The following is a 23264-nucleotide window of genomic DNA, read 5'->3' on the forward strand; positions in this document are numbered from 1 at the left end:
CAGCAGACTTCTTGCCACTTTGTCTCAGAAAGTGAAAGTGAAGTCACTCAGTCATGCCCAACTCTTTGCGACCCCATGGATAGTAGCCTGCACCAAGCTCCTCCGTCCATGGGATTTTCAAGGCAAGGTACTGGAGTGGGTTGCCATTTCCTTCTCCAGGGAATCTTCTCGACCCAGGGATCGAACCCAGGTCTCTCACATTGTAGACAGACGCTACCGTCTGAGCCACCAGGGAAGTCCACCTGTCCCTAAATATGGACCCACTTCTGCTCTAGTAAAGCCTCCCCCATCTTGAGCTCCTCCTCTCTGTCTGCCTGCAAGACTCACAAATGCATGTTTTAAGATGTTTGGGCTTGTTCACATTTTTCACCTAAGTGACATGGTTTTCAACAATATATAATCTCACTGTACTTGTTTTCTGCCATTTTGAACCACATGCCTGTACTTTGCATGTTACTTTTACCTCTGGGAATGGAATTGCTGGCAATCATTTCAAACAAGTCATACCATCATCTTCTGTAATGATGATACGCCTTCATCTCTATTCCTCTGAGTCCCTCTCAATAGTTTTCCCTTCTACTCTGCTCTCTCCAGTATAGTACTAGGGTAAGTATAAGAAATAACAAAGCTTTTCTGTCATAAATTTAAACAAACAAAATTCATCAGTTTTTGAAATTCTGATACTCAGTATTTCTGATCGGATTACAAAGCATAGTCACATATATCAAAAGGCAGCATTGCTGCTGCCTGTATGCATGCATCCCTGCGCTGCTGCTGAGGCAAGTAACTAGACAGGTGCATTTCTCATGATCTGAAGATCCACACGGGGTTGATTCTACTTTTTCCACATACGAGGCCAAAGAACTGAGGCCTCATTTAAGTAACTTTCCTACATTTCCTTAGCCCTTTTCCATTTGCTTTCTGAAAAGCAGATCATCATCCAATTCAAATACAATTATAACACAAATTAGCCAGTGATAACTGAAAAATTAATCATTAAGAAATGAAACTCTATTTTCATCTTACAGATTGTTCCAGCCGGCTTTCATTGAGTTTCACAAAGCACTTTCAAAAATAGAAATTAAGTTGAAAATGTAATGTAACCCCCTTCTAAATCAATTTGTCTTTTCCAATAGAGCTCAACTCAAAGTCATCCAACTTTCCACAGCACAATAAGGAAGACCTGCTCTGGATAATGTTCATGTGGAAACACACTTGATTTACAAGCAACAACTTGAAATCACCATTCCAAAGGACAAAGTTCACTATTGATCAGTTAACTTACTTTAAGTAACACATAGTTCTTAAAAAGCAAATTGCCCTTCAACCTCAAAGCCTGGATGAGATTTCTTCCATAATTGTCACCTCTCCAACATAGTTTAGATTTTTCTCTGATAAGCCATCAATTTGTGGGAAAGATATTACTGTTTGGTGATTGGACTAAAGTTCCCTGGAAACATCAGAATTGTTATACACAGAATGAATGATTTTTCGAATTATGAGACAGCAGTAAATCTAGGAAAACACAGAGGCCTTATTTATTCCATCTTGGAGGCACCCCATGTTACTCAACATCTTGCAGAAGAATTCCTGTGATGTGCTAAAAACCTCATGGTAACCAAATGTCAGCTGAGTTAGCTTAGTTTGATGTATAGGAAGCCTTTCATGTTTAGGACACCAGAGGGTTGCTACAGCAACTGAAACAAAAGAAATTCTGAAAAATCATCTTTTCCACAGCCAACAAACACATTCAAAAATAAAAGAACTGTATTATTCCAATGCTGAAATTTGCATTCATTTGCAGTAAATCTCTGAATTAAAGTGGGAATTATTCATCTCTTAGTTTAAAAGAGCAGGTTTCCCTCTGTAAACACTAGCAGTGACAACTAAGAATTCTTTTAAGGTTTGAAGTTCATTTACATGTATAGCAGTGTTTTAGTAATTACATTAAATCTCCTTTAACAACAACAGGAGAAAAAAACAATGTAAATCAAACCTAATAGCTTGTGCTCAGATTCCTCTGAAGTTTGGATCTGAAATAGTAATAAACTCTGCCTTTGTGATTCTATTTCATACAGTACTAGGGCCAACCATGAACCTCCCCAACGCCAATGCTAATAAATCTCTCTTCCAGGGACGGGGGAATTTTCTGATCATTGGCTGCATTTCAAGAAAGCACTAGGAAACAGATTCAAGTTAGGGATGGTTATAGCCCATGCTAAATATTTTTTTAATTCTTTTTTAATTGAATAGAATGCACTTCAGTCAATCTATAAAATTTTCAAGCCACAGAATGCCCTCGCTGGCTGAGCCATGCCTCTGGATGGAAGAAACATTCCTTCAAGGTCTGCTCTAACCACCTCCTCTCCCAAGAGAAAAACAGATTAGAAAAACAGCAACCCTCAAGAGCAGTTGGCTGGCTGTGTTTCTGGGCTTTCCATTCTCTGCATTTACCATCATATCCTATTCCTGTATATGGTATGTGGATTTGGCTGAGTTAATATAATAAAATGAAATGGAATAACCATGAGCAAAAAATATCTATTATTTTAATTTAGTCGCAACTATGCTTTCACATATTTGATAAGTTTACCACACATCATGCAATAAGATAAATATGTTAACAAAATCAGGCTGGCAGCATTTTCTCTAATCCTTCACTAAAGTGAAAAGCTTTGGTGTCAATGGGAAAAAAATCTACTATTACAATCTAGTTATGAATTAACTATATTTTTAAAGTGAAGTTGCAAATCATCTAGCTTTCCTCCATCTCAGGGAATGGGAAATAGTAATTTTTTGATTTATTTTACTATCTGTGTATCTCCCTTGGAGATTATTTCTGACCAGATATATGGGTGTGCACACTAACACACATATTCAAATTTGTAGATTATCTATACCACCTGTGCAAAGCCATAAAATTATAAAGAATTTAGCTACACACCTGGCCTAGAAAAGTCATTACCCAATAGAATGTTTGCTGTGATGTTAAAATGTGCATTTTATTTTCTAAAAATTGATAATATATTATTCTTAGTAAAAATGCATTAATCTTTAGAGGCAACATTTTGACAAAGTATATTTATAAAGTAAGAAATGCAAAAGAATATCAGAAGTTTAAAAAGTATAAGCACAAGTAAAACTATTATTTCCAAGATATCCCTTATAAGGGAGAAATGTTTGCAAATATAAACAATCTACAACTATTCTATAAAAAAAAAAAAGCTCCAAAGCCAATCCTTTAAAAATCCTAGAGGAGCAATCTATGTTGAAAGCCTGTAGAAAGCACATGAGAAAGAGAACTTAAAGGTCAAAAAAAAGGGACAAATTTCTCAGAAATTCTGAATGTTGCTCCAGGTATAAAGATCACATGCTTCCATTGTTTGGACTGTGTCCCCCTAATTAAGGCAATTTCCATTTCCATCTCTTATTATTTTCAAAATTTTAGAGTAACCAGTCAACATCTTTCATATACTTACAAAAGCTGTATCTTTAGATATCAGTTCTAAACTGAATGTTGTTTCCCCTTGATGAATTCCATATATGTGGAGTATTTTCCAGATCCCAAAGCGTTTCACTTAACACTCTACCATTTGATCTCCACAGTAAGTTTGGGAGGAAGGGGGAAAAATGGTCATCCCCTCTTTATAGATGGATAAACTGAGGTTCAGAGGGGTTAAGAGGTTATTTCAAAGTCACATGGTAGCCAAACCAGGACTCTTTGAATAATCAGTACTTTGCACACTGGGATTTAAACTTTCATTTAAACCCTCTTCTAATAATAAATTTCACAGAGTATTGGATTAAACCCTTAATCACTATTAGAGACAGAACTTGGATTAGACTGTTTTTGTCAGTTAGGTTTTATTTCTTACCTAAGTCAAAGTTTTAATCAAAACTGCCTCTTGTAGGTCTCACCCTTGTGAATTACAACATCTATCATCCTCCAAGCTCTTGGACCCACTAAATCCGATATGCATATTTGCCTAATATCACTGTGATCTCACATGACAAAAGATACTTCAGATTTATTTTCTTCCTACAATTATTTTAAATAAGGCATAGAAAAGGCGGTGATAACAAAAGGAAACCCGACCTCCCATTTAGGCCCCAGCTATGGAACTGCATCAGCATTTTAACCATCCACTGATACTGCTTTTCAAAACTACAATCCATTTTCATTGTAGTTAAGTTAAATTTGTGCTTTCTCTCTCTTGTATGACTTACTTTCTGGTTGTGGCGAGTCAAATCTAAGCTTCCATTACAGTTCAAAAGAGCCTAAGAAATATGAAGCCCTCTGACAATGAACTCTAGAGAACCAAGGAAACAGATCCAGTCTTGTTGATGGTTCTTACTAAGTACTGCATTAACTCTGAACTTCTAACACAGAACTGAATTTTAGAAGTTATTCAGAAAACAAACAGTAACTTGGACTCTCATATTTCTCAAACTTTTACAAATGCTTGTAGGCATAGTCAGAGAAGACTCCTGAGGGTCCCTTGGACTGCAAGGAGATCCAATCAGTCTGTCCTAAAGGAAATCAGTCCTGAATATTCATTGGAAGGACTGATGCTGAAGCTGAAACTCCAATACTTTGGCCACCTGATGAGAAGAACTGACTCATTGGAAAAGACCCTGATGCTGGGAAAGATTAAAGGCAGGAGGAGAAGGGGATGACAGAGGATGAGATGGTTGGATGGCATCACCGACTCAATGGACATGAGTTTCAGTAAACTCCGGGAGTTGGTGATGAACAGGGAGGCCTGGTGTGCTGTAGTCCATGGAGTTGCAAAGAGTCAGAAACGAATGGACGACTGAACTGATACTGATATTGATAGGCACGGTGCAGGAGAAGAGGTTATTAGTCAGAAAAGGGATCCTTTCTGCTCCTGGGTGACAGACCAACTGTGTTATCTCAGGCACCCCAAACCCTCTTGCTCCATTAATGTTTCCCCCTGTCCACTCTGAGAGTCACACACCTATTCTCCATTTAACCAACCCATGGCACAATAGACACATTTCTACAGCCTTACTACACACTCAGCTCCCCAGTACACTGCTTCCCAATCAAATTTAATTTTTTTGGTAGCCTACATCTCTGAATAAGAAGCAGTTTTATGACTACTTATTTTTTAATACAAATTCCTTTTAAGAGAAAAGATGGCACACACTCAGATTTCATTCTCTGAAAACATTTTAAGCTTCCTAAGCGCAATCACAAGCAAGCTCAGAGATTTCTATAAAATATGACAGTAATTACCTTCAAGTGTTGTCCCTTCTCCAAAAAGGGCATCTCCAGCTCCAGAGGCGTACAAGGCTGTCACAGATAAGGCATATTGCGTCCCTTCGTTTAATCCTCTCAGGACAGTACTTGCTGTGTCTCCCTTCACAGTGACCTCTTGAGTATCACCTCCTGCCACCGGTGTGTATGTGATGAGATACTGTTTCACCTTTCCTGGTGCCCCCGTCCAAGACAGTTTCATAGTTGATGTCGTAGGGTCAGAAACTCGTAAATCCCTTGGGTTCCCTCTAACTTCATTAAAGAAACAACAACATCAAAACTCATTATTTAATAAAATGACTTAAAAACATTTTGCTGCTTTATATATATATAATCAATTGCCATGCCCTCCTCCAGGAGATCTTCCCCACCCAGAGATCAAACCCGCGTCTCTCACTTCTCCTGCATTGGCACGCGGGTTCCTTACAGTAGTGCCCCCTGGGAAGCCCATATCTATCCACCTATCTATGAGATAGATATGTAATCAAATTCACATCCTGGGTGAGATTATGACTATTGTAACTGCTGACTAGTCAACAGAGTTTAAGCATCTCTAAACCGGGCCCTATGTGTTAGTAGAAACAAAGCAAAAGCTATCCAATTTCTCTTCTGTACCGTAGTCACACAGGTTAAAGTCTTCCATGTTAGAATCTTCCATGTAAAAAAAACTACAACATTTTCTCTAAAACTGGAACAAAGCACTATAAAATGTATATATGCTGATTAGTAATACAATGAAGATTTTTAACTCCTCTAAGAAACAGTCAATAAAAAGACTTTGTTGGAGGAAAGCTAAGAACATCTAAATGTGATGCCCATGAATTATGTTAATTGATAAAGATGATAAATAATGCTGTCTCTAGAAAAATATATATGAGAGGAAATGAGCCTTGGTTCCACTCAGGAACCACCCATCCCTTTGCAACTGTGATGTTTGGCTTTTCATGTCTTTCCTGGTAACGGGGCCATGTGGTCTCCGAAGGGTCTCAAGGCTCCCAAGTCTATCACTCTCCTCACCAGGCACACATCCCCCAGCTTTAACTCAAAAAAATAGAAGGATGAAGCATCACTGGGTCTTTTTTTTTTTTTTTTTTTTTTTTTTTTGGTGCCCAGTACAAAGATTCCTAGATCCCCAACTGGAAAGAATAAGGGTAGAGACTTCTCCAATGGAAGAAAAGAAGAGGGCAGGTGGAGAGGGTCTTTGCAGGAGAGACTAGCTAGGCTGCACCAGGAGTCATGAAGTGTCTGTAAGAGGGCAACAAACTCACATTCACTGCTTATTAGCAACATTCAGTTTCCTTAGCCTCAACATTTTTGCAATACTGGGATAATAACAGTAACAACTTCATAGGTCCTATTCAGGGATTAAATGAGATAATACATGAAAAGCTCTTTGCACAGAAGGCGAATAGGTGCTTAATGGTGGTGGGGGTTTAGTCTCTCAGTTGAGTCCAACTCTTGTTACCCGTGGACTATAGCCCAGCAGGCTCCTTTGTCCATGGGATTTCCCAGGCAAGAATATTGGAGTGGGTTGCCATTTCATGCTCCAGGTACTTAATAACTGCTCATTATTGCTGACATGGAATTATTATTATGTTTTTAAAACTTTAAAGACAAGGAATAAAATGAAAAATACATATGGCTTAATTTTTATTCATGAAATGATCCATTAAATAAATATTAATACCTTGCAATTAATATCAGAATCTATCCTGGAAGCCTAATCATTCCATTTAAATAAAAACAGGTGAGTATTTTTAAATCTTCCTGAAGAAATAACAGGTAATCTATCTCAATGGTGTATAATATGATTTTTAATCCCTAGTCATCCTTCAATTTACAATAGAATATTTAATAGTATTATATTAAAAGAATATTTAGACCATATCATACAACTCAGGTTTCTGCTGACACCAATAAATGAGGTCTGTGCTGTGCTTAGTCACTCAGTGATGTCTAACTCTTTGCGACCGCATGGGCTGTAGCCTGCCTGCCAGGCTCCTCTGTCCATGGGGATTCTTCAGGCAAGAATACTGGACTGGGTTGCCATGCCCTCCTCCAGGGGATCTTCCCAACCCAGGGGTCAAACCCAGGTCTCCAGTATTGCAGGCAGATTCTTTACCATCTGAGCTACCAGGAAAGCCCAATAAATGGGGTCATGAGTAAGTCAAATACTTGAATAAATCAAATCTAATAGGACTAGCATCTTAGATACTCCAATAATTAAGACAAAGTATCTCATGGCTTATAGTGTCTGAATAGTTGTCCAAAGCATCTCCTAGTCTAAGATTTCAGTTGTTACCAAATAATGAGCATATTTCTTCTACCTTCTTCAGTGGCTGCATTTCCAGTCAACGGAGACCCGGGTCCCGAAACATATTCAGGAATTACAGATACTTCATATTTTGTGTCTGGAGTCAGGTTCTCCAGCGTTCTCCTCCTCTGATTGGCTGGAGTGGTAACTTCTTTGCTTTCTCCACCAGCAACAGGTCTATAAATAATTCGGTACCTTAAGACTCTCCCTGGAGCTTGAGTCCAGGTAATTTTAAAGCTATCTGTAGTCTCGTCTGTCACCTTTAGGTTTCGAGGTGCTCCTTTCACTAAAATTTAAAAAAATAATAAGTTGACTGATTATATGTGAAGAATAAAAAGCTAGTTTTTTGATCACTAAGTTACAGCATTTCTCTAAGCAAATCCATGAGCATTGTTTGACAAACATCTTGGTTCCTGAATGCATTTGGCCAGATATTAACTACATTCTGAAATGGCAAACACACCACAATACCCAGAAAGCAACTGAGTACTGTCAACCATTTAATCAAATGAAGAGGTATATAACAGTAAATTTTTAAATTCATAAATACTCTATAAAATTGCAAATTAATATTGACATAAAATCAAAAATAAAGACAAACTGTTTCTTCAAGTACAAGTAACAAGGCTTTCACTCTTACTAGATTTTCTCAAAAAAGCAGGAAAGTAATACCTAACACTGAGGTCTACCATATTTACCCACTTGAACAAACTGTCTTATCCAATCAGTCACACCATTAACTTTTTTATCTCACAGTCATTTGACTTGAGAATAATTAGACCACACATGTATTAAACCAAATACATTTGTAGGTACTTAATGAATACTCCTTGGTTTAGTCGCTCAGTCATGTCCGACTCTTGTGACCCCATGGATGGTAGCCTGCCAGGCTCCTCTGTCCATGGGATTCTCCAGGCAAGAATACTGGAGTGGGTTACCATTTCCTTCTCCAGGGGATCTTCCCAACCCAGGAATCGAACCTGGGTCTCCTGCATTGCAGGCAGATTCTTTACCGACTGAGCTATGAGGGAAGCATAATGAATACTAGCTGAATCTAAATCTTGAAGTTAAATTGCAATGTAATTTAAATGAAATGAAATTTTCATTACGTCTTAAATGAAATTTTCATTAAGTCCAAATGAGAACATCACTTGGTTTTGTGGTTTGATGACTTTTTTGTCTAAGAAGCGAATTGTTCATATGGACAACACGGTCAGGAAAGATAAACTAAATCCACTAGGGTAAAACCACAATGAACCATATCTGCATGTACCTCTCATGCAATTAGAAGTTTATCTAAATGTACAACATATCAATAGACCACTCCAGGGAGGAAAAGGAATTGCATATCTCAAGAAAAGAAAGCAAATTTTTGGCAGACCTATATCCATGATTCATTTAATATGGCAAGGAAAAAGGCTGTATTTGTCCAAGCAAACAAAACTGATGGACCTGAATACTGGCTCTGAAATTTAATTAACGTGTAATTTTGAGTCTCAGCTTAGCCAAAGCAAAAACGTGACTATTTGTAGGGTTATTGAGGTGGTGAAATGAGATAGTCCTTGGAAACAATTATCATAGTATCTGACACATAGCAGAAGCTTAGTAACTGCTAGTTTAATACAGATATTAAATCAGACACTTCCTTATTGACAGAAGAAAGTTCAAATCTCAGATTTCACTACAAACAACAGAACTTGCAAGGCATTACCAAATTCTATTGTAGTAAGCCACTGAGGAAAAATTAGAGTGTGTACAAATATAGCTGACTGTACTCAAAAACCCTTTAGATTTCAATTCCTTCTTGAGACAAAGTTCCATCTCCACCCCCAAGTGCTGAAGAAAAAGGGCCAGGCTCATCAAACCACAATTTGACATTACAGAGAAATCAGCAGAAAGTCAGAAATAGCTAAGTGTGGCCTGCTAGGTTATACTATCACAAAAATCATAAGACAAGAAGACACCTTAGGCCATTTAGTCTATCTACTAGCCTTCGGAAAGGAATATACCTGAACCATGCACAAAAGAAAAATCAATCATATTTGAAAAACTCAAAGATTCTCTAGCTTTTATCAGCAAGTAGGCCTGTACATGCCTTCCCTGTCAGCAAACACTTCTTGGTTTGTAACTATCTTAAATTCCTCCTGCTGCTGTTTCAGCCTTTTCTATGCCCAGTAAAAATGGAGAACAACTGATGCCTCTTATCATACTCACTGCATTTATCTTAAAGAGTAAATATCTGGTGGTAGTCTTCTAATAAGGTTCTTCAGAATATTGTAAATATCAAATGAAGAAAAATGTATCAGAAAGTATGCAACTCTTTCCAGTAAAGTGGACACATCTAAACAAGTATCACTTAAAACATCTGGTAAACTTTGTACACCTAGGTTTTTAGCAGGCTCATCTACAGTAGCTAAAGGATGGAAGCAATCCAAGTGCTTACTGATGGGTGAACGGATAAAGAAAAGTTGGTCTATACATACATCGGAATATCATTCAATCATAGAAGAAAGGACATTCTGACACATGCTTCGAGCACAGATGAACCCTGAGGACACTAAACTAAGCGAAAGAAGCCAGTTACAAAATGACAAATACTGTATGATTCTAGTCACATGGGAACCTAGGGTCATCAAATTCATAGAAACAGAAAGTAGAATGGCTGCTGCAGGGGAGGAAGGGGGAGTTGTTTAGGAGTAGCAGTGGGAATGAAAAGTTGTTGTTTAACACGTAGAGAGTTCCAGTTTTGCAAGATAAAAAAGTTCTGGAGACGAATGTGGTGATGTTAGCACAACAATATGAATGTACTAACTGCCTCTGAAATGCACACTTTAAAAGGGTTGCTATAATGTTATTTATAGGTATGCTGCTGCTGCTGCTAAGGCACTCCAGTCATGTCCAACTCTGTGCGACCCCATAGTCGGCAGCCCACGAGGCTCCCCCGTCCCTGGGATTCTCCAGGCAAGAACACTGGAGTGGGTTGCCATTTCCTTCTCCAATGCATGAAAGTGAAAAGTGAAAGTGAAGTCACTCAGTTGTGTCCGACTCTTAGGGACCCCATGGACTGCAGCCCACCAGGCTCCTCCATCCATGGGACTCTCCAGGCAAGAGTACTGGAGTAGGGTGCCATCACCTTATTTTACCACAATTTTAGAACGATAAAAAATTGGTAATATATATCTGTCATCAGAGGTTTGGTAGCTCAGAAGTATTTGAAACATGGGACAGAAAATGCTAGATAAGCAGTATTTCAAGAGCTAATTCCATAATTATTAATGGTTCTCTATGTCTCAACCTCAAATTCATCAAAATAAACATAGGATCTTTCACTTAAAAGCTTTTTCCCTTTTGAAAAAGGTTTATGAGTAGTTGTATTTTAAAGGAACTGAATCCTACAAGGGCATTCACAGTGCTGAACTATAAAGCAGATGGTCATTTCCCATGGTGACTCTGTTCTACGATAAACTATTAGTTTGGGGGAAACTGTAGGGAATCCTCCTCACACCTTCTGCGGTGGTCTCCTCTCCAGCTAAGGGGATGCTGAAGCCATCCTCGTACTCCGCGGTCACATTGACCAGGTACAGGGTCTCTGGTTTCAGGTTGCTAAGGACCACACTGGTGCTCGAGGCTGGCTCCACCAACGTCACTTCATCATCCCCAGTAGCTTCTTTGTAGGTGATGTGGTACGAAAAAACGTTTTCTCCAGCAGGAGACCAGCTGGTTTTCAAACTGTTGGAAGTCACCTCAGAAAAATTAATATCCTTTGGAGGCACATAAGCTGTTAAGAGAAAAAGAAGGACATAGTTAAAATTTTTAAATCTACAAAGCAAACACGGACCCAACAGCTACGCATTTTCTGAAATGGCTTCCGTTCTATTGGGAGAGTGGCCACTGAGGCCAATGCACTAAGTAGTCCACACAAGACCAGTGAGAGAAAGCCTCTCACTCACAGCCCTGCAAATGATGTCAGTCTTGATCATTTGTCTTGATCATTCATAACACTAAGTTATGTTGTTTAAGTAAAAGTAAATAGTTAAAAAAAAAACTGAATTAGAGTTTTCAGCTTCATAAGGCAAAGCAGTAACAGAATGGTCATACCTACAACTGGAATATTTAAACAGTATCAGATCTAAAATGAATCATCAAGCAAATGGTTTGACAGATATTTCCATCATACCATAAGTAGATATTTCAAAGTAATAATTTAAAATGTTTTCCTAACAAAAGAATATTTATTAAACCAAATCACAGGAAGATGCAATGTTTAAGGCAAACTCCCTATCCTTAGGGGACATACAATGAAACTGGAGTGAAAAGAGAGCGCAAGGTTATTAACAAAAATGTAGTCTATTTGAATGCCAAATGACCACAAGTGGCCAGCATTATAGCACTAGAACAGTTATGAAGCTTGAGGCAAGAGATGGGACTTCTAATCAAATGTTGAAAAACAGAATTTGACCAAATGAAGAGAAGAGAATAGGGAATTCATTTGTCAGGAATGATGCCCAAAAATGGTCCAGGAAAAAGATTTCAATGATCCAGGACTATACTCCAGTTACCTTTGATTCAAAGGAACTAGCTCAGCCCTCCAGACACTCAATTCACATTTATTTAATTGGACATGACAAATGGGTGAGACAAAGCTGGTTCCTAGTCCTGTATGACTCTGAAGATAAACAGCTTTTTCACCAATAAACATCTGACCCATAGTCAGGAGAAAGCCATGTCTCAGAGGTAAATGAGCTAAGCTCAGCAGTTTTCAATAATACAGGAAAGTTACTTTTTCCTACAGATAGAATTGACAAAGCAGATTATCCTCTATTTTAGAACCAAAAATGCTTTGTTCATGAAGGGATTACTTTTACTTTAGAGAGCCTACTAACCTTTTTTCTTTATGGCTGCCAATTCTTGCTCAATTCTAAGGCAGATAGACTGTGTGAGTTCAAAAGATATCCTCTGAAAAGCATCAAAATCTTCCACTGTGAACACATGGGTCTCGGCAGGAGGAGAGGCAATGGCTTCTAGCTCTGAGCGAACAGCATCCTTCACACCAACAGCAAAGATTTCAACATCTGAATTCCTCAGTTTTATAGCCGGGTCTCTGAAAGCATCTGAAGATTTTCCGTCTGTGATAAGAATCATGACCTTTGGGACATTGCTTCTTGAACCCTTGCTCGGCACAAATATTTTCTCTCTGACATAAGTCATTGCTTTCCCAGTGTTGGTAGACCCTCCTCGGTATGGGAAAGTGTTTATTGCTTCAATTATATCTTCAACTTTGGTGAATTTTTTCAATGTGAATTCAGTATGAGGATCCCGGCTGTACTGGACAAGGCTTATCTGTACCCTATTTGGTGAAATCTCAAAACTTTTTACAAGAACTTCCAAAAAGGCCCTAACTTTAACAAAGTTTGCAATCCCAATGCTATAGGAACCATCAACCAAAAACACAATATCGGCTTTTATATCCACACCACGTGAGCATTCTGTAAAAAAGAAAGAAAGCCCATTAAAGTTCAAACATTAATCACATGAAATAAACAAATTTATAAACAAATATTAATTAATCATAAAAATATAAATACAGCAGCTTCTCTGCATCCTGGGGATGGGAGTTGTTCCAGAACCTCCTTTCCCATTCCAAACTCTGTGGATGCTCAAGTCCACTCTATAAAACAGCACAGGGAGGCTGGCCCTCCAGACTCACAGATTTCTACATCTGCGGGTTCCACCAACGTCAGACAACACAGGTGGTTGAATCTGTGGATATGGAACCCATGCATATAGAGGGCCAAAGACATCTGATTTTCTTAGTAAGCAGGCTTCTTTAAAAGAAACTTATCGCAACTGTTTTGTTTAAAAGTAAGTCTGAATCAGAAAGATATACTATCAAATGGACCTCCACATACTTCAAACCCTATTAACTCACCCACTTGAACTTTCATGGGTTGAGTCTTCTCCATTATTGAAATGGGTTCACTGGATGTCAGTCCCTTCATGGCAGAGACACTGATCTGGTACTCCGTGTCTGCTGAGAGGTCACGGACGCTGAGCGTGGTCGTCTGAGGCCCCACACTCAGAGCATGCTGTCGGCTTCCCGTGGTCATGGGTATGAGGAGAACTTTATAGCCAGTCACTGCGCTAGGAGATGGACTCCAGCTTAGCTTAACATATTTCGACGAGACTTCCGTGGCAATCAAATTTGAAGGAGGTTCAACAACTACAAAACAACATGCAGAAGAGTGATTAGAAACAGTGAGATGCAACCCCATTAATGAGGTCTTTACTGTTACACCTCAGTTTTCCTTATTCAAATTAATCATGATCATATCAGGAAAGGGCTTCCCAGGTGGCACGAGTAGTAAAAGAACCCACCTGCCAATGCAGGATCTTAAGAGACGCAAGTTCGATCCCTGGGTTGGGAAGATCCCCTGGAGGAGGGCATCACAACCCACTCCAGTATTCTTGCCTGGAGAATCCCATGAATAGAACAGCCTGGCGGGCTACAGTCCATAGGGTTGCAAAGAGTCAGACACGACTGAAGCAACTTAGCACACACACACACACGTCACATGCACGTATCAGGAAAAGTTCCCAGTCACAGACACCCACTTCCACTTGTACCCACCAAGCCAGAGATTCAGCACCTGAATTTTAATCCAGGAGATGAGAAGTTTAGGGCAAAGAAATCCTTGAAAAAAATTAATAATAGGACATCAGATGCCTAATTCATTTCTGGGACCAAGATTTTCCATTTTGGTTTTTTGGTATTACATTCATGGGCCCTTTCCCTGGAGGAGGGCAGGGCAACCCACTCCAGTATTCTTGCCTGGAGAATCCCATGGACCGAGGAGCCTGGAGGGCTACAGTCCATGGAGTCACAAAGAGTTGGACATAACTGAAGCAACTTAGCAAGCCTGCATGTCATGGCCTTTATTCAGGTACCAAAGGAGGAACTTGATAAATATTTGTTAAATCAATGACTTATTCAATACTTTAGAAATTTTTTCCCTTTTCATAAAACTTTAAGCATAATAATGTAATACTTTAAAGATACTTTATAATATGCCAAGAAAGATAAGAAGTCGGCTGTTCTTAAATGACAGATTCTTGTAATTTTAAATAATTGTATTTCCACTTCATTCGGGGTTTAGAAGAAAAAGTTCAGCTATGTTCAGAATGCCACCAAACAGAGGTGAAACCACGGTGTACAACATGCAGATTGATAAGCAAATACTGATCATCTAAAAATGTTCTATCCTTAGTCGATGTAGAACATAGTCATGTACTTAGCTAATAACAAAGTATCTTAAGCTATTTCAGACCAAATCTTCTAAGTTTTAGATCTGTCAATGGAGTCTATCTCCCAAAAGATATGGTTCTACGTTTTTATAAGTCAGCCTGAGACACTGGATGATAAAACATGCACAAGGTTACTCACTGTCTTCTCTGAAAGGCAATCAGACATAGTCCATAAAAACGATGCCTAACGAAATGAGAAATAATGGGAGAACAGGAATGGACGCACCACCTGGAAGCCTGGGCAAAGCCTTGGACTGATGCAGAGACAGTGAGGGGACAGAAGTCGCAGGCAATCGCCAGCAACAAAGAGGAGACCCCAAAGTTAAGACCTGGGATGAAGCCCACGCCCCCTGCCAGGGAGAGTGCGAACAGGGGCAGGACCGAAGTTGGCCTCACCTCACACATGCACCCTAGTGAGGATGAAAACTCAAATGTTTTAAAAGACTGAGTAGGAGAAGATGAGCAGGGGAAAGTCAGACAGGGGTGGATTTTGTAACAATATAAAGCAAAAAATCAGACATTAGGCAGTGAAACAAAGAAAGAGATTCAGAGCCCATGAGGTAATAAGAAGGAGTTCTGAAACTGAATTACAGCCCATGAACACTGCCAAAATGCTTGGGGTTTGGAGATGAAAGATTCTACACGATTGAAGATGGAGTTATTTAGAACTTATCTTTAATCAGTTGTCAATTCTCAGGCTGAGAGGAGAACAATCATGGAAACTGTGATTTTTTAACGCCCCAAAGGATCTTTATTAAATGTTTTTTCTCTCCCCCGTGTATTTAAAAGCAATGACTGATAAATGGGAACATTTTGCAAAAGTGGGAGGATCAAACTGACTGCTCTTTGAAATATTCTTAAGAGCTCTGAACACACTACACAGTTTATGGTGATAGAAAACTCTTTGCCACCGAATGGAAACAGCTCTGTGATGAGTTTAAGTTGCAGAGTACTAAGCTAAATGTCCCCGTTTGTAAAACCATAAATGCTCTCAAATAATGGAAAAGGTGAACACATGGGAACCCCCAACAATTCACTCACCTTCTTCTCCACTGACCAGTTCCCCGAGCTGTTCATCCACACCTGAGCACACCTGGGAGATGATCTCATTCTGAATATCCACAATTGCATCGAAGTTGGCCACATTGAAAACATGATTGAGTGAAGGTGTGGAGGCAATTTGTTTGAGTTCTTTTGCATCTGCAGCTTTAATGCCTTTAAAAAAGAAGGGATATGGATAACCAATGGGGACCTCCTATATGGTACATGGAACCCTGCTCAATGTTATATGGCAGCCTGGATGGAAGGGGAGTTTGGGGGAGAATGGATACATGTATGTGTACGGTTGAATCCCTTTACTATTCACCTGAAATTATCACGACATTGTTAATCAGCAATACCCCAATACAAATAAAGTTTCCAAAAAAGGGAGTAGGATATTTGAAGGGGCTTCCCTTCAAAAGTGGTTCAAAATTAAAGAATCCACCTGCAATGCAGGAGACCCAGGTTCGATCCTGGGTCAGGAAGGTCCCCTGGAGAAGGGAATGACAACCCACTCCAGTATCCTTGCTCAGAGAATCCCATGGTCAGAGGGGCCTGGTGGGCTACAGTCCACTGAGTCACAAAGAGAAGGACCCAACTGAGCAACTAACACATACGCATACACAGGATCTTTGAAAAGGGAAGTGGGTCAAATCAAGGAAGTTCCTTGCTTTCTTATTTGCTTTCTTAGTCTTTCCCAAGTGATCAGATCAGATCAGATCAGTCGCTCAGTCGTGTCCGGCTCTTTGCGACCCCATGAATCGCAGCACGCCAGGCCTCCCTGTCCCTCACCAACTCCCGGAGTTCACTCAAGTGAAGACATTTGCAAATCCTTATTCAGTCATAAACTGAATTGCTTTGTTTCCTAACGAATGGGCAACTGTTGAAAGGATAAAAACGGTTGAATGACATTTTCTCATTTCACATAATGTGGCCACAGAGGCAAATAAGTGGTTGGTAAAACAGAGTAGGCTCTCATGCCAACCACGCCATCATTTGTCCCTGCTGCCATCTGGGAAGATAATACTTTTTTCTTCCAGAGTCCTGAATGAGCTGGAGCCCTCTGAATTCTTCAAGTGTTACATAATAGAGGAAATACATATAAAACACTTAATGATAATACAAGGAGGACCTTTATGAGAACCACTGGCCCAGAATTCTTTGAAAAGCAGAGGGTTGACAAGGAATGTGAATATCGCCTTACTTAATACATATGCAGCTCTAATGCCTTTTTTAAAAAGGGGGGACATGGGGACCTCCTGTATGATACATGGAACTCTGCTCAATTATATGGCAGACTGGATGGAAGGGAAATTTGGGGGAGAATGGATACATGTACATGTATGGCTGAATCCCTTTACTATTCACCTGAAACTACACCAATAAAAAAGTTTTTTTAAAGAAGGGAGGAGTTACATGAAGAAATAGACAATCAAAATTTTACTCAAAAATGATCTGGATTAACACTACACTATAAGATGCAGTAAACCTTGTTTTCCTTCCTTGAGGAAGGATCCTTTTTGAGGAATCAAGCCTTCATCTTCTGAGCATGAAGTAGTCAAGTAGTTCTAAAAGGAAAACACTTCATCAAACATGACCTACCCAAAGAGAAAACTTCAACCCCAATATTTCGGAGCTCTCTTGCTGGAATTTCCACTTCGTCCTGGGATTTGCCATCTGTAATAATAATCGCCACTTTGGGAAAGCCAACTCTTGCCCCAGCAGACTCCGTGAAGGTATTTTTAATTAAGTAGTCAATGGCTTCCCCTGAAATGAAAAAGAGATACGTTCAGTCACTCCACACTATACAATTTTACTAAAATCAAAAAGTGGAGATTACTTTCAAAATTATTTAACCTATGATCATTTGTGCAACCCATCATTCCTTTCCCAAACAGACACTTCATTTATCTTAAACAATACCAAAATTTGTAAAAAAAAAAAAAAAAAAAAAAAAAAATACCTGTCATTGTGTTGCCACCTTTGTATGGGATTTTTTTAATTGCAGCAAGCAGCTCTTCCTGTTGGTAGTACTGATTTAAGTTAAATTCAGTCCTGGTATCAGAGCTGTACTGAACAACTCCAACCCTTGTCTTCTCTTCCCCAATGTCAAAAGCAGACACGAGAGCAGCAATGAAGTCTAAGATGTACTTGAAATTGTTTCTTCCCACACTCCATGAGCCATCCACAAGGAAAACTAAATCAGTCCAGGCACTGACAGAACATTCTGAAATATATGTGATACGTTTTTTAAATGACATGCTATTAAATCTATCTAGCACTAAAGAATGCAAACTAACATTGCAAAAATGTTGGCTCCTAAAATCATTTCGTTCATTAGAACATTTCATATTGTTCTTCCCCCACAACTGACATGCACAAAAGAACACAAAATTTTATTGGCACACATTTTCAGGCAGGTTCCCAGATGGCACTAGTGGTAAAGAACCCGCCTGCCAAGGCAGGAGACATAAGAGACATGGGTTCAATCCCTGGGTTGGGAAGATCCCCTGGAGGAGGACATGGCAACCCACTTCAGTATTCTTGCCTGGTCTGGCGGGCTACAGTCCATTGGGTCACAGAGAGTCAGACATGACTGAAGCAACTTAACACACACACAGAAGTATTTTCAGTACCTTCATGAACATGCATTTCTGCAACTATGTCTTTAAATTGTCATAGAAGACATTGTGCAAGACAAGATGAAAAGATATATGACCGATTCTCCAAGAGCCTATGACCCAAGCATTTGTGCTATTGACTTATCTATTTTTGTAACTATATCCTCACTCTTTTCTCCAAGTAAAAATTATATAAAATATCTAGGAGACATATAAAAGAAATATAAGCAAAGTGTTTTCATTCTTGGTACTTTTAGATCAATAAATACAAAACAGGAACTTCCCAAGTGGTCCAGTGGCTAAGACCCTGCATTACCGATGCAGGGGGCCTAGGTTCCATCTCTGATAAGGGGACTAGATCCCATACGAGGCAAATAAGATCTGGTACAGTCAAATAAATATTTTTTTAAAATTACAGAACAATTGCTGTGCCATTTAAGCAAATGCAATAGAGCTGAAAAAAATGCAAATCTTTTAACATTCTCCTGCACTTTACAATGTAATGGTCTAAAGTTCGCAGCTGGTTAGCCCAGAGGGTTAATGAAATCTTAACAGAAGTATCATAAATATCATAAATATAATGCAAAATACCCATAATATCTTGTCCTAATCATCAATGTATTTAAATTTCACAACTAAATCTACTTTCACTAAAGAAAAGGCAGGGAAAATATTTTAATTCAAAAGTAAAAACACATGTGGTATCTTTAAATCCCCAAAAATGCAACAATTGGTGTTTGTAATCAAACATATTTTTTCTTCTCTCTGTGGTCAGTTGGTGAGTGGGAAACAGGTTGGTTTTTATGAAAATCTGTATTCGTGAGGCAAAGCTGAGTAAATTTTCTGAAGATATTTTTGTCCCTGCAGTCAGTTGGTGGATAATAAGAGAAGTATTTGGCTCAGAAAAGAAGGAAAGGGTCCTGGAAAAAATTGCAAGCCAATACAAGTTGCCTGCCTAAATAATTTTTGCATACTATTTAATGGGCCAACATAAGTCTATTGAAAGTCAATGTTTGGAATAATACTTTGCTTTAGAATAAATATTGATGATTCAGGGAAAATATCTGCATTGTAACTGCATGCTATAAACTTCACTTCAGATTATTAGACATTATAAAGAATTATAAACAGTGATCTGGAGGGGAAAATTCCAGATAAAGGGAACTTTGTGTTCACAATATTTTTATTGTTATCCTGAGTCATAAATCCCATTTATAAGGTGGCAAAATCAGAAGTCCAACCACTTAAGGCTTTATCCCAGTAAGTCAGAACAGTGTAGGATAAAAAGGGCCTAGAAACCACAAAACCAGACTATAAAATTGCTTTCATTTGATTACAAATGCATCAATTCATCAGAGACATCCTACAGAGACTCTGGAAATGTTTAGAGTCACACCAAGTAAGCCCACGTAAACACCCTAGAGATGACCAGAATATATACAGCAATTTTCACGGCAATGGAATTGCTAAAGACACCACGAGGGCATCTCCCTTGTGGTCCAACCTTCTATTTCCCATGTGTCCCTAAGCTACCATCTGTTTCTACAATTTAAGTCCAGTGATGAGCTTTGTTTTTCACCTACTGCCAGAATACTGCAGGGAAACTTGAACATACACAAATTTAATACACCTCCAGAGAAAAGAATATTTAGTACCTAGAATGGTTAGAAAGTAAGAATGTAGGTGTTATAACCACTTAGCTGTACATTACTATTACACTGCCTATACTTGTAGATAAAACTTACAGAAATTAATATAGGAGTGAGATCACACTACGGATCGAATTGGAACATCTCCTTTATATATTACATTTATAACTTACTTCTGCAAAACCACATACAAATATTAAGGAAAATGCTTACTTTGTATCTCTGTTTTTCCAGGTTTCTTCTCCCCTGGCTTTGTCGGGCCACCTGTTTGAACTGAGTCAAAACTTGATTATTACAAAGGGAAATGAACCCATAAAAATGCTTCCTAAGAAGAAAATAAGTGTATTGTCTTTCAAGTGTATGTGTATTCCCAGCTTGTCAGAGAATACAGACAAATAAGCATTCTTTTGCAAATAAATTATTTTCAGTGAGGCTTTAGATATATTTCAAATAAAGATATTAACTTTGTAGCTTGGCAAAGTCTAATGCTTTTTAATAGTTTTCATTCATAACATTCCTGCTGCTTGCAGAGACCAAGCTTATAAATGTGAGTACATTATTCACATCTACTAATAACTAGGATCAGAGCAAGAATAGTTAATGCTGATGTAAATTAACTGCATAACAACAAATTAAATTTGAAAGTTGGAGAAACCTTCTGCAAAATATAAGGTATAAAAGTACTTTATATGTGTGCTTACTTGTTAATTGGCCTATAACTGGTACACTTTCTTCTACTTCATCATATGAAGTGATTGTCACCACATACTCTATTTCAGGTATAAGATCTGTTAATAAAGTTTCAGTGGTACTAGCTGAAAGGGTAAATTCTTTAGTGGGCCCATCTGGAAATATAGAAAGGAAAACATCAATGCAACAAACCTTTTTTCACATATAATGTAATACAATATAATGTAATTCCCAGATATACTCAAAACCTAAAAATTCAAAATACACATTTTTCTCAAAATGCCCAAGCATTATTTTTTACTGTCCTCCAAAAATAACACTTTGAATTCTAGAAATTCAATAAATGAACTGGCATTGCCTTTACCTGTTACAATCATATTCCATATTTGTTTGAAGACTCAAGTATGCCTCTAGATTAAAGATATATCAGAATATAAAAAACATCTTTCATTGTTTTTGAATACTAATGGTAGATAACTAAATTTTTATAAGTGAGATATAAAGCAGAAAATAATTTAATTTTAAATTATGTATCGGAGAGTACCAAAAGAAAATGAAGGGCTAAAAATCAACTCAAAGACAACAAACCCCATTGGCTAAAATGAATGTCTACTGAGAAACAGCATTCACTTTTATAGGAGAGATGTATCCTCCATATTCCAGGGAGTGCGGCATACTCTGAAGGGTAACCATGGTCCTCTGAACAGACTTAACTATCAAATATTTCAAAGTACAGTGTACTGAGCATTTCCTTACATGCTGGCAATTATGTATTTCCTTTTAGATTATGTTAATGCTCAATTCAACAGGAAACAGTAGTTGTTAGAGATTAAATGACTTTTAAAATTCTTCACCATATTAATTTTCATCAAAACATAAATAATCAAAAAAGGCAACAAGTGTGACAGAACCCTGAGAAATGCTCCAGGTTAATATGTGGAGCATTGCAGAACCAACCAGGGCCCACCATGGCAAAATAAGACCCCAGGGCTCTGTGGGTATGGATGGTCCCAGTGTTCGTTTCTACAGTCAGTCATTTCCAACATCTGGAAACCAGATGAACTCTTTCAACTGCTTTTTGGCCTTGGAATCAATGAAGTAGTTAACTGCAAATATATTTGGGAAGAAAAGATTCAAGGAAGAAAAAGTAAACGCCTGATCCCTTTTTAAGCTCTTGGATCATATTGAAAACAGATAACAGTTTCTCAATCCCCTGATAAATCAGCATTTAAAATCATTGGCATTTTTCAAGGCCATAAGTATGCAGACACAGCTCTGGTGATAAGTTATGTTGACATCATCTATCTCTTCTATCAGCCAATCAAGACCCCTTCCTACCACTTGGGCAGTGCTCATAAAAATGGTTTTATTCCCATTCCATGTGAGAAATAAAAGTTAGTCAAGAGAGATTGGTTCTCCCTACTCAAGCAACATCAAGGATACTGACACTTAGCCTTAGGATCTACAGAATTTACCCAGTAAATCCTTGTCTTCCATCATGGCAGCTAACCACGATCCCAGAACACTGTGTCCTGAGCACTGAAGTATGCAGGACACTGAGCAAAGTGTAACACCTCACTTCATCACTTGTCACTTGAAGTGTTGGACAGATTAAGTGATTCAAGAAGAATGTCAAGCCGTCATCGTTCTAATTTATAAAATCAAAGATTACCAGCAATATTCTGATCAGGGGATAAAGTCCAACAGCTTTACACAGCAAACCAAGTTAATAAAGCTAACACTATAAAAATATAATAGTGGGTCCTGAGCTGGAAACCTGGAGACCTGAGGCCACCAAATATCTTGTGACATTAGGTAAACCCCTCTGGTTTTCTAAATCTTGGCTTCCTCATAATGAAGCAGAAGGTGGGGGAAGGATCAGATAATATCATCTTGGATGTCTCTGTCCGAAAATCCCAACATCCCAAAACTTACCCGTTGTAGGGTCCACTGTTATTTTGAAACCCATAATTGGATCAGGTGGTATTGCCCATGACATATGAACAGTATTTTCATCTATAATTTTAAAATTCAAGTCTGAAGGTGGTTCAACTGCAAAAAGAGAGAGTTGGTATGTTACATTTTCCAATGTCACAAAATGGTCAATTTAATTAATAAAGAATTGTGTTGAGCAAAGCTTACTAAAATTGTCTTTGCATAAATTTGTTTCCAACAAATATAAAAGATATCTTGTTGGACAAGAATAAAATTAAAAGCTGACACGGTATGACAAAACATCAGAGAGTATACATATTACAGAAGACAGCACAAAACGCTTTGGATTCTTGAGTTGCTAGGTCATCCAAGAATGGCCAGCAAAATCAAGCATGATAGAAACAAATTTGGATACAAGTACATACAGGTAC

The 23264-nt window shown here is 38.4% G+C and overlaps 1 protein-coding gene across 3 annotated transcripts in view; it reads right to left on the reverse strand.

The window, feature by feature from the left end:
* COL12A1 (collagen type XII alpha 1 chain) overlaps positions 1 to 23264 on the reverse strand; it is a 119912-nt gene that overhangs the window by 86423 nt on the left and 10225 nt on the right. For 2 of the 3 annotated variants that reach the window (XM_055534817.1, XM_055534818.1), the window contains exons 3-13: positions 22834 to 22950; positions 20910 to 21053; positions 20422 to 20481; positions 17902 to 18165; positions 17541 to 17705; positions 15939 to 16112; positions 13525 to 13815; positions 12479 to 13081; positions 11101 to 11373; positions 7609 to 7881; positions 5261 to 5533 (exon numbers count right to left, since the gene is read on the reverse strand). The exons of the other annotated variant lie outside the window; for it this stretch is intronic. In XM_055534817.1, the coding sequence (XP_055390792.1) occupies positions 5261 to 5533; positions 7609 to 7881; positions 11101 to 11373; positions 12479 to 13081; positions 13525 to 13815; positions 15939 to 16112; positions 17541 to 17705; positions 17902 to 18165; positions 20422 to 20481; positions 20910 to 21053; positions 22834 to 22950 (2637 nt within the window). The remainder of the gene's footprint in view (positions 1 to 5260; positions 5534 to 7608; positions 7882 to 11100; positions 11374 to 12478; positions 13082 to 13524; positions 13816 to 15938; positions 16113 to 17540; positions 17706 to 17901; positions 18166 to 20421; positions 20482 to 20909; positions 21054 to 22833; positions 22951 to 23264) is intronic. 3 annotated transcript variants of the gene reach the window in all.

This window comes from Bubalus kerabau, chromosome 9, assembly GCF_029407905.1.
Source record: "Bubalus kerabau isolate K-KA32 ecotype Philippines breed swamp buffalo chromosome 9, PCC_UOA_SB_1v2, whole genome shotgun sequence".
Lineage (NCBI taxonomy): Eukaryota > Metazoa > Chordata > Mammalia > Artiodactyla > Bovidae > Bubalus > Bubalus kerabau.